The sequence below is a fragment of the Monodelphis domestica genome, chromosome 6 (assembly GCF_027887165.1).
Source record: "Monodelphis domestica isolate mMonDom1 chromosome 6, mMonDom1.pri, whole genome shotgun sequence".
Taxonomy (NCBI): Eukaryota; Metazoa; Chordata; class Mammalia; order Didelphimorphia; family Didelphidae; genus Monodelphis; species Monodelphis domestica.
Window position 1 is genome coordinate 110,347,789 of NC_077232.1, and position 18,847 is coordinate 110,366,635.

The 18,847-nt window shown below is 38.4% G+C and overlaps 1 protein-coding gene across 1 annotated transcript in view; it reads right to left on the minus strand.

The window, feature by feature from the left end:
• The window catches only part of SEL1L3 (SEL1L family member 3), a 33,306-nt gene extending 16,756 nt beyond the window's left edge, over positions 1-16,550 (minus strand). Inside the window, exons 1-6 of the mRNA XM_056802511.1 lie at positions 13,490-16,550; positions 12,142-12,269; positions 11,210-11,293; positions 2,940-3,030; positions 2,740-2,824; positions 1,667-1,776 (exon numbers count right to left, since the gene is read on the minus strand). Of these exons, the coding sequence (XP_056658489.1) occupies positions 1,667-1,776; positions 2,740-2,824; positions 2,940-3,030; positions 11,210-11,293; positions 12,142-12,269; positions 13,490-13,570 (579 nt within the window). The 5' untranslated portion in view covers positions 13,571-16,550. The remainder of the gene's footprint in view (positions 1-1,666; positions 1,777-2,739; positions 2,825-2,939; positions 3,031-11,209; positions 11,294-12,141; positions 12,270-13,489) is intronic.
• Between the last annotated feature and the right edge of the window lie 2,297 nt (positions 16,551-18,847).

An 18,847-nucleotide genomic window follows, 5' to 3' on the forward strand; every position in this document is an offset into this window, starting at 1 on the left:
TTTCTCTCTTAAGAGAAAGACCTAGGCCATTGGCCTAGGCCCTAATTTTCCTATTATTTCCTCTTACTCTGTCTCTCTCTTTTTCTTTAATTCCTTAATTTGTATTAATTAAAAATCTCCATAAAACCCAGCTGACTTGGGTATTTCATATTTGGGATTTTTTCCCATAGCGACCACTTTATTTTTAATATTTAAATCAAGACACTAAAAATTATCTTTATGCTTTTGGAAATTCAAAGTCTTAAAACCCATATTTTTGCAGTCACAGTTTATGCCAACCCCTCTTTTGTCTATAACACTAGCACACTCGGGTCATAGACCTTCCTCCCCCCACACTTAATCCTTAAGTGGGGGTGTATACATTCCTGGTTTTTAGAATTCTAAAGACTAAGCAGGGTGGAGTAAATCTAAAATTCACAACTGTGTCTCTTTTTGGCCCCATGAACGGTACTCTCCATGAAGTTTTCTTTGCAAAGACACAGAAGTGGTTTTCCATTTCCTTCTCCGGTGGATTAAGACAAACAGAGGTTAAGTGACTTGCCTAGTTTAAGTATCTGAAATCAAGTTTAAAATTGGGTTTTCCTGACTCCAGCCCCAGTGCTCTATCCAATGAGCCACCTAGCTGCCTCAATGATAAACAAGTTTAAATGGCTTACCCAAGGTCCTACACTTACTAGCTGTGAAGCTTGAGCCACTAAGTGGGGAGCTGGAGCGATGAACAGAAATGGGATGGAGGACTAAGAAACTAAAGCTCTGGTTCAGTCAATGTTTCTCCCCTTTGCCAGCCTGGGATAAAGGCAGCTGGAGGGAGAGAGAGCCAGCGGGCAGAGGACTACACGATGCTCCCCTCTCTAGAAGGGAACAGGTGCCCTCTATGTATAGCCTGCTTGAGCCAACAGATTCAAGCCCAACAGTGCCAAATCAAGGCTCAGTAAGACAAGTTGGGCTGGGGTCTCCTGTCCTTATTCCTGCATTTCAAAAATGGGTAGGTCCCCAGGCTTCACCTGGTCTCAGTTTCCATTCCAGCTTCGTGTTGATATTAATATACCCTCAGAAGCTGACACTAGGGAGAGCACTAAATATAGAGATGCAACGATACAAATGACCAAGGTCAAAATGTTTTCCATTAGAAAGTAAATTAAATAAACATTTTAATAACTGCTGAGCAGCTGCCCCCTGGTCAAGAACACTCCACCTCCCAGGCCTCTCAAAGCACTTTGTTTTCATTTTCTCTGCCACATGAAATGTTGTGTATGAAGGTTATTCTTTTTCTAAATGGAAGCTCCACAGAGGCAGAGACCATATTTTATTTAACTCCCAAGGCATTGTCCACTTTTCTGTATAAAAATGGCACTTGAAATATACAAAGAAGGAAAGAATAAATGAATGAAAGGATGGGCTAAAAAATGTCACTCTGGTTGTAGTCCTTCTGCCTATCTCATTCCGCCAACTCCCTATCCTCCAAACGAGAACAAGGATAAGGATCCCACTTCCTATGGCACTCTGAAATAACCTATAAAATGGTCCCACAAGGATTGTTAGGACCATGCTCGTTCCTGATGATGGCCAGAGGAGCATTCGTGCAAGGGCTCCATTAATCATAGCAGCTGCCCTCCTAATCTCTTTTGTGATTTCGGAAACAGAGCACAGGCAGGCATTTACTTACCTGTGAATCTCCATCCAGGGCAGCCTGGGCATACATCTGCACAGACAAGTCGAGGTCTTTTGACTGGTTCTGATGGCCATAGTAGTAGAGGTCTCCCATCTTCAAATAGGCTTTGGGACAAGAAGAAATTCAAAATGATGGTAGCTACTGATCCCTTCCCATTGCCTCTCATCTGATCTCCCACTTTCTGATGACAAGACTTTTATGCTTCCTTAGGAGGCACTTGTACAGATATTCGGTGAATTGAATCCAATCAGAAGAGGGAATGTGTTTGCATTTTCCCCATGCCCAGTTAAGCAGGAAAAATCCTTTCCTGACCTATTTCTAATTAAAATAGATATCCTGAATGGACCTAGGGGTATTTTAAAAGCTCATGCTCAAAATCTGGGCCTGGCAAGAGTTTTCTTTGATGCTGAAACTTAGCAGCATTCCCTAGTACATGGTAGGCATTTTAATAAAGCCTTTTTCACTCAACTTTTGTTGCTTCATAGCTGAAATCTTGCTGCTGTTTAACTTCTCAACTAGAAATGTTCTTCACTGGCTTACATAAGCTTCTCTCCCCTAGAGCAAACCCATAGGTTTTTGTTTGTTTGTTTAAAAAACCTTTACCTTCTGTCTTAGAATTAATACAAGTATCAATTCCAAGGCAGAAGAATAGTAAGGGCTAGGCAATTAGGGTTGACTGACTTGCCCAGGGTCACATAGCTAGGAAGTGTCTGAGGCTATATTTGAACCCTAGTCCTTCTGACTACAGGTCTAGCTCTCTATCCACGGAGTCACCTAACTGCCTTGCAAACCCATGCTTCAGAGTTATTCTCCAAATAGCTTTTTACTTTGTATTCTGCCTTTTTCCCCCCACCAAAATGGTGAGTTTGAGCAGGTAGCAGATAAGGAGAGACATATACAGCTATGAGGAATCTCATTTTTCACTCTAATTTTCACCACCGTACTTTTTCTCTTTCTTAATTTGTTTGTAAATCTCTCCCATCACATAAAATTGTTAGGTTTTTCCTCGTTCTCAGAGTTCTCCTGGTTGTCAATGACCCCGCTGAGTAGCAAGTTTCTATACATACCAAATGCAGGGGCATCAATTTGGAAAACAGAGAAATTATAGTATCGCCAAACACAGTTAACTCCCAAGTATCTTCTGGCCATTTCCTAGTGGGGAAGAGGTGGAAGGAAGGAGTTAATTCATCAATCAATAAGGGTTAGGGGCACACAGTTTATTCCCCTTCGCCCTAAATGAAAATATACAAGGAAAACATTTACTTACTGGTCTCTCCTCACAGATATGAGCTACATTTGTTTGTGACACTTCAATCCCAGTTTCTGCTGCTAAGACAGAATACAGTAGAGCTTCGTGCCTAAAAATAGACAATTAATAATAAATTTCATGTAGTGGCTCTTAAAAATATTCGGAAAGAATTTTCTACTCAAACATAAGAGGGCACAGAACAAGCAGTTTAAAAAAAATGAAATCACGAGGTTTTTTTTAAGTGAATACTGTAGATAAAAATACTGCATGAATTGATTTATTTATTTTTTATCTTAAAAGGCTGAATTCACAGATAAGGATTTTGTGAGCTAGCTGGTACAATGGCGACCTCTACTGGGTAAATAGCATGTCTGAACTGGGCTGCTTTCTGCTTGAGTTCTTAAATTCTAAAGACGCCCTGTGCTTTTTGAAACCTTCGGCTTTGTGAGAGATCCTCTTGGGCTGACAATTCCGAAGAGGTCCAGGGACTGCTGAGTATTGGAGATGTTGAGAATTTGGCAATAGAGTATCAGCTCTTAGAGAAGAGGGATCGTTGTCATTCTTTGTATATGGAACCCTAACAACTAGCATGGTACCTGGCATACAGAAAGTATTTAATAAATGCTTGTTGATGGATAGATTTGCTAAACTAGGATATGATTTGAAAGTGAACTCTAGCGATGGAGCCATTGTTTTTATTGTCGTCTGGTTCTTTTCAGTCATGTCAGATTCTTTGTGATCCCATTTGGGATTTTATTGGCAGATATTGGAGTGGTTCACCATTTCCATCTCCAGATTCTTTTACAAATGAGGAAACTGAGGCAAACAGGGTTAAGTGACTTGTTAAGAGTTACACAGCTAGAAAATGCCTAAGGCCAGATTTGAACTCAGGTAGACGTGTCTTCTGTGTCCTGCCCTCCATCGTCTTCCCAATTCCATGCCCTGCCCTCCAAGCAGCTCATATTGTTTCTATATTTTATATTAAGTCAGAGGGGTTAGCATTAATAATTCTAAGCTCTTAAAACTATAGGTTGGGCAGGGCAGCTGAGAGACAGTCCTGGACATGAATTCCAATGTCCTTCTGAGTGTCTGCTTTGCCACTGGCTAGCAGTACACTCTTGGGCAAGTTATGGGTTACCTCAACACTTTGGACCTCAGTGGCCTCATCTGTGAAGGGGGCTAAAAGATGCCCTTTTTTACTTCATGGGGGCAATTGTAGGGATCAAATTAGAGGCATTTAAATCACTCTGAGGCTGCAAAGTACTACATAAATAGATTTCACTTATTATTAGACCCAACTCTTCCAAAATATTCAAAGTGACTACTAGCAGGGTGGCACCAGGACAAAAAAAATCAAGAGATATTTAGAAGCCAAATGAGGACAGCAAAATCTGAATTCAGCTATGCTGCAGGTCACAGGCAATGTGACTGCTGAGTGTGCTGATTATATCAGACTCCATTATACATAAGGCAGCAGAGCAATTAGCCATGGTATGTAGCAAGAAGGGACAAGGAGGCTTCCAGCAGGTCAGTTTTCCAATATGTTTTTTTTAAATATGTATTTTTTTAAACAATTGCAAAATCACTCTGGTTATCTGCTCCTCAGAGCATTCATAGAGTCATTGGCAAAGTCATGTCAGGAAATTCCAAGAAGTAGGAGCTTCAGGAGGGGTAGGCAGTAGTTATATACTGGGATGAAGCTCCCATTCTAAGAACCTTTAATTTCATTTCCTTTTGAGACAACCCAAAGGTCCATAAGGGCCTCCTCAAAGAATGAACCCTGGATTTGTAGTCAAAAGCTCTAAATTTGAGTCCTTTCTCTGCAGCCTATAAGCCCTGTGACCTTGGGGGAACCTCTTCCTCTCTCTCGTTGTCTCCTTTATGAATGGTGAGGTACGATGAGATGATAAATTAGGGTATTTAATTGCTCTGAGTGGCAGACCTCTATGAAACAATGTGAATATTCACCCTCTCTTTCTTAAAGGACTATGAAAGGAGCATTTTTTATTATTCTTTTTTTTAAATTATTTTCAATTACACATAGAAACAATTTTTGCCAATTGCTTTCTGCCATTTTGTAAATGAGATTCTTTTCCTTCCTCTCTCCCCAAGATGGTAAATAGCGCAATACCAGTGCTTTCCTGCAATACAGATGTCCATATTCCTAAGGGAACCATTATTAAGAGTATCCATGGACACCTCTTCTAAAGATATGTTCCAAGGTTTGGAATTAAGCCATCATGTACTACAACCACCACCATCCAGAATCTTGCTCATGGACTTCACTAAACTTGTTCTATTCTGAGTGATGGAGATCAGCCATTGTAAGACCACACTTCTTCACCTTTCACCACCATGTTTCCAATGCCCCACAAGCACAAAGGGAAAGATCTGATGAACTTTAAAGAGTGACTATTAGGTTTCCCATGAAAGCCCTTAACACAGATCTCCACTCAAGCTAGAAAAGGTTTCCTCAGAAAAATAACAACAATAGCCAAAGAAATAGCTAGGCTCTTTCAAAGGTTTCCAGTTAAAGATATCAGTTATTTAAGATCATTTATAAAGGAGAGAAAAGATCCGAGAGTGGAAATGGCTATGTTTATCCTGGAAAAGACCACACTTAAAGGACATACAGGAGCTGTCATCAAGTGGAAGAGATTAGACTTGTTCTTTGTGACTCCAGAGGGAAGAAATGCAAACAATGAATGGAAGGCCAATTTTGCCTTGATAGAAGGAAAAACTTCCTAATAAACAAACAAACAAACAAAAAACCTGTTCAAAAATGGAATGGGTTGCTATAAGGAGTAGTGGGTTCCCCATCCCTCAAGGCTTTATTCAAGTATGGGATAAGAGATTCAAGTTCAGGCTCAAATTGGACTAAATAACTTCTGAGGTCCCTTTCTAATAATAACAACAACAATAATTTTGTTGTTGTTGTTGTTCAGTCATTTCAGTTGTGTCCAACGCTCCATTACCTCATTTGCAATTTTCTTGGCAAAGATACGAAAATAGTTTGCTCTTTCCTTCTCTAGCTCATTTTACAAATAAGGAACTGAGGCAAAGAGCATTAAGTGACTTGCCCAGGGTCACACAGTCTGAGATCTGATTTGAACCAATGAAAATAAGTCTTCCAGATTTCAGGCTTGACATTTTATCCATTGTGCCACCTGGCTGCCTCCCAATGACAACAACAATGACTAGCTAACATTTATATGGTGCTTTTATTTTTGCTATCCATACATTAATATGTCTTTTGGTCTTCAAAACAACCCTAAGAGGTAGGTGCTATTACTATTTTTATTTTACAGTGGAAGAAACTGGGGCAAGCAGAGGTTAAATAATTTGTACCAGTGTCACCCAGCTAGTAAGTGTCTGGTACAAGATTTGAACTCAGGTCTTCCTGCTGTTCTATCTACTGTGCTACCTAGCTACTACTAATCTGAGTCTGAAATTTCATAGTTTGAAAAGTAAACATTCCTTTCTTTGAGCATTAGGCAGACCATTATCCTTCCCCTCCTGTTCAAAATTAAGGTCAAATGAGGAACTAGGGAAAAAACAAAGACTTTTCCATAGCCAAAATTTATGTAGAGCTTTCCCCCAAAGCCTGCAAGCTCTGATTTCCATCACCTTCCAACACCAAAACAACAATGACAAGGGGAGGGCAGGGCAGGGATTCATTCCTTTCCCAGAATCACAAAGCAAGATAGATATAAAGCCAGTACTAGAGACCCCAATCCTGGAGACCCTAATCCTGCATAACAACCAAGAAGCCTTGCTTCTCTAAAAATAGTACCTTAATGTTTGCAAAGTATCCAATCTCCACAACAGCCCAGAGAAAGGGAGAACAAGCAATATAATCTCTAATTTTTGTAGGTGGAGAAATCAAAACTCAGAAAAATTAAATGACTTGACAAAGGACACATGGTTCAAAAATCGCAAAGAAGGAATTAGAGCCCAGGTGTTTTGACTTCTACTTCAGTGGCTTTTACACTATGCCATATTACTGCTATAAAAAACAAAACAATCCATCTTCAAAGACTGGGAAGGCATCCAGAAGAGGTCAGAGCATATTACAATTTTTATCACAACTACAATTGAAGAGAAGATGTATAGAAGCCAATCCCAGGATCATAGATAGAGAGCTGGAAAAGATCTTGGAGGCAATCTAGCCCATACTTTAAATTTCACATACAGGGAAACTGAGACCCAGAAAGGTTCAGTGACTTAATTACTGAAGGTCATATAGCTAAGAAGTTGCTGAGCTGGGATTTGAATTCATGTCCTTTGATTCCAAATCCAGTGCATTTTTCACCGTTCCACATGCCTCTACACTGGACCAGGTAGAGTGAAACCTGGGTTTTTCTCCCTGTTTTGCCACTAATTTGTTCTACGATCTTGCACAAATTGCATTGCCATGGAATCATAGAATTCCAGTGTTAAAACAATATCTTAGTGGCCATTTAAGCCCTCCTCATACATAAAAAGTATTTATATACATACATCTCTATACAGGTACATCTATATAGGCATCTATGTTGTGACTTGTCTGATATCACCCTGCTTCTATATGATAAACTTATTTAACTATACATAATTTACTCAAAAAACCCCATTAGACTGTTTCCTCTTCTGTCCATGGGGCAAGAGTTTAGGGAACAGAGGAAATTAAAATCTAGTATGTGTGCATCTTTTTCAACTAGAACTTGATGCATCATTTCATCTTGTCTGAAGCCTACCACAAATCTGGCATCTTCTTAGGTGAAGTACTTGAGATCTTTTCAAAGACAAAAGATAAGAGAACGTATAGTTCTCAGATAAAATTCATGTAAAAGGAAGAAAGGGTGAATTGAGACATGCCAACTTGACCACTGGCCCCTTCATGGAAGATTTCGCGAGATGCCCAAAGATGAACTCTGGCACTCTGGCATTATCTTCCATAGTATGCCGATATAGCAGAAAGCTCATTCTTCAATCATATTCCCCTTTTAAACTATTCCAAGTGAATTTTGGAATGACCTAGGAAAGCACAAGCTCATCAAACTGACACACACACAAGTTGAAAATAATGTCCAGAATAAATCTCCTCCCAAACTAAGGAAAAAAGGAAAGGAGGGGGTGATAGTGAAAGCTATTTCTCTGCAGCTATGCACATTGTATTAAAAAAGGTCAAGTGGGAAAAATCACAACATGTTTTAGAAGAAAAGAAGGGTATTTTCTATTTTCTGCATGGGGAAGGGAGATGGGTTTAGAAGTCTAGAAGATGCAAAAAACACATTCCCAAAATATTTTCAGATGGTAAGCATTTTCCCTCTGAGATAGATGATAATGTTTCCTTCCTTTTGGCACTGAAAGTCTTTAAATTTGGGCTGAAGCTTATATTTTAAAAACCCATTAGGCTCATCAGTGATTTTGATATGCAACCTAAAAACCATGCAAAGTGCATCCAAGCCTCTGCAAAATCCATGTGCTGTCAGATTACTGTAAGACAGAGAAAGCAAACAAACTTTGATTTGATGTCAACTAACAGGGAATTTTTTTTAAGTGGTAACTGAAACTGCACAATGTTGAGCCATTTAAATTCAGAAAATGAAAGAATCCTGTACTATTAATAAAAAAGAAAAACACTCTGCAGAAAAAGTAAAATATAATAAGAGAATACCAAATAGGAGAATTCTGTTAAAAACCTGATAAAAGCAGGCATGGTTATTTCTACGTCAGTGTTCCCTCACAGACCATTCACCAGTTGACCAAAAAGCTGGCTATAGGGCATAAAAATGTCAAGTAAAAATTGAGCTTACACTTCCTAGAAATGATAAGGTAAGTCAAAAAGGAAAATAGGATAATACTTACAAGAGTTCTTAACCAGTAACTTTCAAAGTAAGGCGTACCCATATTGTGTATTTTAAAATGTAACCCTATACACATAACCCTCTAAAAGGCTTTGTTTGGCAGCTCAATCTTGCAGTTAACCTCAAAATCTGTCACTTTGATAGGTCCTCACAAGCTCTTCTATACTTGAAAATATTCTGATGACTGGCCTCCAGTGACTGACCTCCAGTTGCCCAAAAAGGAAAATTATCCGTCATTTGAGTTACATTCAACTTTTGAATTTATATTCTTAGTAGAGCCTAGTTAGGTTCAGGCTGGTCTGATTTCTTTCATGGTCTATTTCTATCATGGTCTACAGGGCCACGTTAATTTGCATAGCTATTTTCATTTTTACTGAAATGTCTAAATTTAAGCAATAAACGAGTCGAAAGTTGTTTTGCTAAGGAGAAAACTGCAAAAGAGAGTTGGGATATGGATTTGAAAGAGGCAAAGACTCAGAGTAGCAATGAACATTTACATAATGCTTTGTAGTCCAGCATATGTCTGGGGACGACGTGGCCTAATAAATTTAGAATTAGGGACCTGGGGTTTAATTCTGGCTTTTTTAATACTTAATAGTTGCATGGCCAAAGAAAAGTCAGTTCATTTCTTGGATCCTCAGCTTTCTTACCATTAGAATGGGACAATAATATTCCTGTTACATATATCCCAGAGATGATAAGAGGAATGGCTATCCAAGTCTTAAAGCAGTATATAAATGTGAACTATGTAAGCTACTCTATATCGCCTCATTTGAGAGGAGATCCCTTCATGTGTAAAATCAAGAAGTGGCAAAGCAGTCAGCCATGTGTCTAAGTGATCATGCGCCAAATCACCCACCAAGTATTTCAGGAAGGGGACTCATAATATTGAAAAAAAAAAAAAGAATGGTTGAAAAGGGAAGAAAGAAAGCCTTCTCACCTGATAAGCCAGAGCACTGGGGAATGAGTCCTGGTCTTCTCAGGACCCTTTTAACCTGAGGTGACAGGATAGACTTCATGGAAGGTTAAGATTGAAGCCTTTAATCTACCCATCAATGTCTTCCTCAACACCCTGGATGGGATAGCTTCTCCCAACCTGCCATCTTGGCCACAGGGCACAGAGGAGAGTGAGCTAAAGTAATGCTGATGATACCCAGATGACATACTTATCCAGCCCTAACTTCTCTCCTAACTTCTCTGATCATATCTCCATCTGCCTAATGGACATCTGGAACTGGATGTCCTGTAGACATTTTAAATTCAACATGTCCAAAACTGAACTCAATATCTTTTCTCCTAAACTCTCCCCTCTTCCTAATTTTCCTATAACTATTGAGGAAGCCATCATCTTCCTAGTTATCTAGGCTTGTGACCTTGGTGACATCCTGAACTCTTCACTCTCTCACCCCTATATCCCATCATTTGCCTGGTTCATTCTACCTTCTAACATCTCCCATATATGCCCTTTCTCTCCTCTCCCACTGCCACCTACCCCAATGGCAAGCCCTCATCAGTTCATATTTGGATTATCACAATAGCCAGCTGATGGGTCTTTCTTCCTTCAAGCCTCTCCCTACTCCAGTTCATCCTCCACTCAGCTGTCAAAGTGATCTCAAATCAAGTTTTCCCACATACTCCCCATATTCAGTAAACTTCAGTTGTTCTCCTTCATCCCCAGGATCAAATAAAAAATCCCATAACAATCAAAGCCCTGTAGAATACAGCCCCCTCTCACCTTTCTAGGCTTTTTACACCTTCTTCTGCATGTATGCTACCATCCAGTGACACTGGCAGCCTCCTACCTGTTCCTTGCACCAGGCCCTCCTCATCTCTGCCTCATTGGTTTCCTTCAAATCCCAGTTAGAATCTCACTTCTACAAGAAGCCTTTCCTGATCCCTCTTGCCACCAGTGCTTGTGTGATCTTTCTGGCACAGAGCTGTTTGCATGTTGTCTCCCACATTAGACTGGTAGTTCCTTGAAAGCAGGGACTGTTTTTGCTTTTCTTGGCTTCTCTGGCACTTAGTACAATGCTTGGCACACAATAAATGCTTCTTGACTTGACTAAAGTTCCCTATTTCTAAGGATAACCTTGATACAGAATTCCTAGGACAAAGCAAATGCTCAGTTATCTACAGCAATGGGATGCAGGAGCAGATGTGGGGCGAACTTGAAATGTTAATATATTTGCGTTTCTTAGTCAGATAAAAGTGAAGTTTTCCCTCAGTGAAATAACTTTCTTGTATAATTATACCTGGAAATACTATTTCTCAATCAAAAGCCAATTAGTCTCTGAAATGATGCCATGACTGGAAGTTCATAAGTTCCCCACATTCTGTGGTTTAAGGAATGCATTTCTTAAAGGTATACAAACTAATTGAAAAATGAGAATGAATGAAAGAGGTGCAAATGTTTCTGTGCAGCTGGCGTTTCGAGCTTACCATGACATGTCCAGGTAGGCATTGAGAGCTTTCCGAATAACGTGCCCCAAATAGCCATTCTTTTCTGCAACATGTTTTGCCCAACTATAAAAGACAAGGGGATAGCAAATATCAAAACCACTGCAAATTAAATTAGGTGGAAATAATTATCTCTTTTTTTTGCATATGAGCTCTACAAATCCCATTTGGGGAATATTTTGCTTGTTAGAATTTTTACATAGCAACAAATCACAACTGAATGTCAAGAAGAAAAATGATGATACATTTTTTCGAATTTTGTAGCCACTGTTCTTTCTCATAAATGCTTACAAATGAAATGGTAGGGGACAGGTACAGATGGTCAATTCTCTATTATTTATGCTAAAGGAGGAGAAGGGTGGCATATAGAAATCAATAAGATGAATTTTTATTTTTCATGAACATCGTTTACCTCAGATACACCTATCACCACACATTTCCATTACTACAGATGAAAATGCCTCTGTAAAGTTGGTAATGTCATTGCTCATGCTTTTGAACAGAAGGAATTTCAAAATGTGCTTAAATTCACCTTGCATACTGACTTCCGTTCTAATAAATGACATTCAAAATATAATCTAAAAACCTCATTTTCACCTGCTATTCCAATCACCTCTTTGTCAAAATGTGCTTACTTTTTTTTAGGCTCTAGCTAAATTTTCTTTCTTTCTTTCTTTCTTTTTTTTGCCAGAATAAAAGGACCAGCTAACTCATAGACCAGATGATCAGTCGCCAGATAATTAAGAGTTGAGGAAGTCCAAAAAAGGTAAGCCTTGGTAGAACAGTGATTTCCCAAGGAGAAATTAAAGAATTCCCAAGACATTATTTCCCCAAATTTGTTTCTTCCCCATTCCCTCAGTTGCTATTGCTATGATAAATGTTTCTTCCATATATCACTTTTCATGGTTTCTTACACAACAGCTTTCTCAGGGTCTCTAGGAAAAGTCTCCAAATTGCCTGTCATATAGTACAGGGAACACCACAAGGTTCCTTCAATGTGTCCTCCTTGTGCAGCCTTATGGAAATATTCACCAGCTAATGTCTGTAAAGAAACAGATAAAGATGTCAGCCTGCCTAATAAAGACTTCTCTTTTCCATGTTCTTCTTCCCTCTCTGCTGAGCTGATTTCAGAAGTGCCCAGATAGTGAGGTACCTTCAGACGATTTTATCACAGACTCATAGCTTCAAATGCCTTCAAGGAAACAGAGAGAGAACAAGCACTTCCAGGAGACACAAACCCTCTGAAGAAGGGCCTCTGTCCTTGGGTGACAGCCTGTGTGATGTGTGACAGCCTACTCCAGCTAATCCCGGGATCAAGCTGTCCAGTAAACAAGCCTGTTCATCACACGGAAAGCACACTAGAAGTTACTTCAGGTGAAAATCTATTCAGCTGATTTTCCTAATCCCTCCAAAACATACACAAAATTTTAATTTATTTTAGGAGAGATGAGAACCAGAATATAATTAGCAATGCAAGTGTCATGTATTTAGATGTGTGGGAGGGTTATTAAGCATGCATAATGAACAAAAACATACACGGCGTCCCAAAAGTCTTAGCACAGTTTCAAGCCATTCAAACTGAAAACTTATTTAAACTATTAAAGCTTAAAACTGCACCGAGACTTTGAGGACACCCTGTATATATTTTTGTTCACTATGCATGCTTGAGAACCCTCCTATACATAGCTAAATGCTCTCTGAACTGCGTCATACCACATAGAATCTATATTACCCAATATAGTTCCTCATTAACTATCATCTCATACTATTTCAAATTACTTCCCATTATGACTCTTCCAACTAACCTCTAAAGCCTTAAGGGCAAGGACCATATATACACCTAACCATCTAAACCTCATGTGCCTATATCAGTGATGAGTACTTAGAAGACACTCAACAAATATTTTCTTCTGCCTAGAATTCATGGCTATGACAAAGGTTCTTTTTGTCTATCTCCAGATAAACGTGTATGCTTCCTGTTTTCAAGATAATGAAAAATGGGTGGCTGAACTTGTATCCACTTATGCTTGAGCTGCCCAGAAGCTCAGAACAAATTTAAAGGAACATGCTTCAGAAACTAACTTGATCGAGGTGCCTGGTCTTATTCTACCTCATTGGTTCTAGTCACTGTTTTCTTTTTCCTCATCTTTGAGTTTAATTATCCTTTTTCATATGTGTTTTAATTTCATAGATTTCCTCAAGTCCATTGGAGAAGTGAGTTAAAAAAAAGTTTTGATAATGGCTCTGTGAAGTCTTACTCACTTGGTTCCGTCCAGAAGACCCTGGGAAAATGCCATCTAGATAAAGAACTCCAAGATTGTATGATGCATCTGGATTCCCCATTTCTTCAGCTTTTAGCCAGTATTTTGCTGCTTTGACATAATTTCTCCTAAATTTATGATAATACCATCCTAATCCATTCACTGCCTGATGTAACCCCTGCAGTTGGAAACAAACAACATAGGAATGATTTTTCCTTGAAAACACAGCTAAAATAGTAATAGGGCAATGATAGTATTCCGCACAAACCTGATTCTTATGGAAGTTTCTACTCTTGACTTTTTTTTAGGAGCAGATGGGTCATTTATGTAGAACTTGGAATTATTCATCAAGGTAGCCCCCCCTCTCCCCATGTAGATTTTTATGAGGCAGCTGCTATGATTTCTGTCATCTTAACAATGATGAAGGGGCCAAATTTATCACTCTGCTTCTACATTCTAATAATCCCAAGGGGATCTGGGGTGGTTCAGTAAATAGAGTATTGGGTCTAGAGTCAGTTAGAGATGAATTCAAAACTGACCTCAGACCCTTACTAGCTGTGGGACCCTGGGAAAGTCACTTGACCCTGTCTGCCTCAATTTCCTTATTTATAAAATGAAGTGGAGAAGGAAATAGAAAAACAGTATCTTTGCCAAGAAAACACCAAATTAGGTCAAGAAGAATCAGTCACAACTAAAATGACTAAACAACAATTATCCTTAATGCCTTAGGAGGGCAACATTCTACTGTAGGGAAGGTAGATCAGGGTCAATAAGTATAAGGAACAGGGCTTTCTGAACAGCCCTGGAAGTACGTGAGGCATATGGGACCATGCTATTTGAACTCTGTCCTAGCTCAGGGAAGTTTCCAGTTGATCTGTTTGCTGATCTGTTTGGCTACTGTGCTGTAAAGAATGAAATCACCACAGTGGGGAATTGCCACAACTTCCTCCTTGTAAGGAAAGGCCATCTGTGACTACAAGGCCTTCCCAGCTTTGACAGCTAGTTTCAAGCTTCAGCAGGGATTGAACATCTAAGAGTAGAAGGGAAGATATAAAAAGGAAAGATGTGGTTTTCACACAAAAGTGGCTGAACTCAAAAGAGACCAACATTGGAGGGAGATAAGTACTAAACTAAGGAAAAAGCTGCCCATACAAAGCCAGACTTAACATGAGTCCTCTTCCTCCTTTTTTGATTAAATCCCTCTGTGTTCATCATATTTCTGCTCTTTCTTGGATACCTTACCTTCTATAATGGGTCCTCCTCCAATCTCTAAAAAAAAAAAAAACCCACCTTTTTATATTAGAACTATTGGTCTTAAAAACTTCTGAGAGATTTTCTACTAAAAATGGTTTCTTAAACTTTTTTGTGTGTGTCATGGACCCATTTGGAAGTCTGGTGAAGTTTATGGACCCTTTTTTTAGAAGAATGTCTTTAAATGCATAAAATAAAATACATGGTAATACAAAGTAAACCAATTATGGAGAAATACAATTTTCAAAATATTTTTTTAAACTTCACCCTGGACCAATTGCACAGTAATTCAAATCTCTTTGTGCAAACAGTCTCTTCCCATTTCAGTGTAAAAGAAGTTCACTGGAGGCAAGGACTACAGACCCTGATAATTTGTAATTTGCTGGCAGGCAAGTGTTGCTCTACACTGGAGAATGAATGTGGTCTTTTTGGACAATTAATAACACCTAACATTTAAGATTTGCAAAATTAGGCTTGGAATCAAGAAGACTCATGTTCCTCAATTCCAATATGGCCTCAGACACTTACTGGGTGTGTAACCCTGTGCAAGTCACTTAACCTTGATAGCCTCAGTTTCCTCATCCATAAAATGAGCTAAAGAAGGAGAAGGCAAACCACTCCAGGACTTTTGCCAAGAAAACCCCAAATGGGTCATAAAGACTTGGATAAAACTCAACTGAACAATGAGAATACACATGCTATCTCATTTGATCCTCACAACAGCCCTGTGAAGTAAGTGTATATCCAGCACCTAATATCGTGCCTTGCCCACAGTAGGTAATGCATAAATGCTTACTGGATTAGATTAAATGATGTAGTGGCAAAAATTAAACCTGAAATTAGCACACCAAAATCTAAAGTCCTGGTTCTGCTCCTTCCAGCTATTACTTTAGTCAAGTCATTTTAAATCATTTGGTTGGTTCATTCCCCTATAAAATGGAAATAGCAGTCCTTTCAAGGTCTATCTACAGGTAAGGGGTTAGACTAAATGATTTCTCAAGTAGCTTCCAGCCCTCAGGCTCTAGGATCTTAAGTGATATGATATTCTGTTCATTGTAAAGTGCTACATAAATGTACATTATTATTGATATTGTTGATGGATAGATAGGCTGGATAGACTTAAAATAGAATGGATGTGAGGAAGCCATGATGGTAGAGGTAGCAACTTGAGCCACTTCTCCCAATATTATCCTCCAAATAGTTTTAAAATAAAAAGTCAAACTAATTTCAGGCATAGGGTAGTCAACAAAAATTCAGGATGAGACAACTTATAGGGTTAACAGGAAAAGTCTGTGATCCAGGAATGGGGGACCAGCCTGGAGTCCACATAGCAGCAACATCGGTAAGCACTGGAGGCAGCTGGAACAGCAACAGCTTCAGGAACTCTCAGTCCAGGCAAAAGGATTGAACTGGTTAAAAAGAGATTATAAGGGACCCTGAGCTGACACTGTGTACAAAACTGACTGCTGTTTGTCAACAAGGGTCCTGGTCACAGTTCCAAGGCAGGGAGAAGCACTAGCACTTATGGCTTCAGAGGAGCATGGGATCTTGTTACAATTCCAAGCCTAGAACAGCTAGCTACAGGGAGTAGAAGCTTTTCTTGGGTACAAGACAAAGCTCAGTTCTGGAGAGCAGCAATTATATCTCCTCCAGAATAACACCAACAGTAAGTACCAAAAACTTATAGAATCCCAGAAATAGATCTGAAAACATCAACACAAAAAAAGCTTCCTCCACTTCCACCTGGGGAACAAAGCCCAAGTTAAACATAAAGTTTGAAGACAAGAAATAGGCTAGAAAAATTAGCAAACAAACAAACAAAAACTTGATTATAAAAAGCTTGTTTGAGCACAGGAATGATCAAGACACAAATTCAAAGTTGACAACAATATGAAAACAGCTCCAAGAATATCCTCAAAAAGCTCTGCAAATTAAACACAAGTCCAATAAGAATTCCTGAAAATTAAAGAAAGAAAAACGTGGTAGAGGAAAAATTGGGAAAATAAATGAGTAATGTAAATAGCTTGTTAAATAGGCATGAAAAAATAATAAAGAAAAGAACATCTTAAAATATAGATTTGACAAAATGGTAAAATGGGCTCAAAAATTCACTGAAGAAAACAATTCTTTAAAAACCAGAATTAGTCAAGGAAAAGCTAATGACTCCTCAAGAAATCAAGAAGCAATAAGAAAGTCACAAGAATGGAAAAAATAGTAGAAAATGTGAAATATATCTGACAAAACAACTGACCTGGAAAATAGAATGAGAAGAGATATTTTAGGAATTATTGAACTAGATAAAAGTCATTATCAAAAAACAGTACCTAGACATAATATTTCAAGAAATTGTGAAGGAAATTGCTCCAATATCTTAGATACAGAAAGCAAAAAAAATTAAAAGAATACATTGATCACCTCCTGGGAAAAAATCCAAAATGAAAACTACCAGGAATATAATGGCCAAATTCCAAGCTCCCAGGTCAAGGAGAAAGTATTGCAAGCAGTCAGAAAGAAAAAGCATTAAAATACATTAGAATCACAGTCAGGGTCACCAAAATTTAGTAGCTTCCACACAGAAGAAATTAAGGCTTTGGAATATGATATTCCAGAAAGCAATGAGGCTAAGATTATAATAAACCCAAGAAAAATGAAAATAAATATTTTCAAGCATTACTGATGAAAAGATCAGAGCTGAATAGAAAATCTGAAATTCAAACATAAGACTCAAGAGAAGAATAAAAAGACTGACATGAAAGAGAAATCATAAGGGACCCAGTAAAGTTAAACTGTTTACATTCTTATTTCAAAGGATATTACTTGCAACTCATAAGACTTTTGGTCATTATTAGGGAAGTTCGAAGGAGTTTCTATCAACAGAGGGTATGGTGTGAGTCAGTTATGTTGTGACAATTTTTAAAAAAATGAAGTGAAAAAGAGAAATGCACAGGGAGAAGGAGGGAAGGGAGAAGATGAATGGAGAAAATTATCTCATAATTTTCTATTAATCTCATAATCTCAACATAAAAGAACCATGCAAGGAAGAAATTTTATAGTGGAAAGGGAAATGGGGAAAGTTTTAAACCACACTCTCAATCAAAATTGGTTCAAAGAGGGAACTACACACATATACTCACTTTCTCTCTCTTTCTCTCTCTCTCTCTCTCTCTCTCTCTCTCTCTCTCTCTCTCTCTCTCTCTCTCTCATATAGAAATGTATCTTACTCAACAGAGAAATAGGATGGGAAGAGGATAAGAGAAAGCAGGAGGGTGAAAAGGGAGAGTAGACTGAAGGAGGCAGTGGCCAGAAGTAAAAAAAAAAAGACTTTTGAGAGGGCACACAGTAAAAAAGAGAGACACAGAAAGGAGAAATAGAAGAAAATAGGATGGAGGGGGAAAGAATTAGTGATCATAACTTTCAATGAGAATGGGATGAACTCACCCATGAAATGGAAGTAGATAACAGAATAGATTAGAAACTAGAATCTAACAACATATGCACAAGAAACAATTGAAACAGAAAGGCACAGACAGAGTTAAAATAAGGGAGTGGAGCAGAATTTCTTATGCTTCAGCTGAGGTAAAAAAGTTATGTTGTGACATATGTGACATTTTATGATGTAGCCATCATAATCTGAAACAAAGCAAAAGTAGTAATAGATCTAATTTAAAAACACAATCAGGGAAACTATATTTTTTCTAACTGGTACCATCGACTATGAAGTAATATAAAAAAAGTTTACAGTTTCTCTGTAAAGGGCTGATTTCTCAAATATATAAAGAACTGAGTCAATGTTATAAAAATTAAATCCATTCCCAAAATGGATAAATAGTCGAATCATATGAAAAGACAGTTGTCAGAGGAAGAAATCAAAGCTATCTATAGTTATGAGAAAATGTTCTAAATTACTATTGAGAAGAAAAAATACAAATAAGAGCAATAGTATGACACCACTTCACATCTATAAGATTGGTTAATATGACTGAAAAGGAAAATGACAAATGTTGGAGGGCATATGGAAAAATAGGAACACCAATGCACCAATGGTGGAGTTGTGAATTGATCCAACAATTCTAGAGAGTAATTTAGAGCTATGTCCAAAGGGCTATAA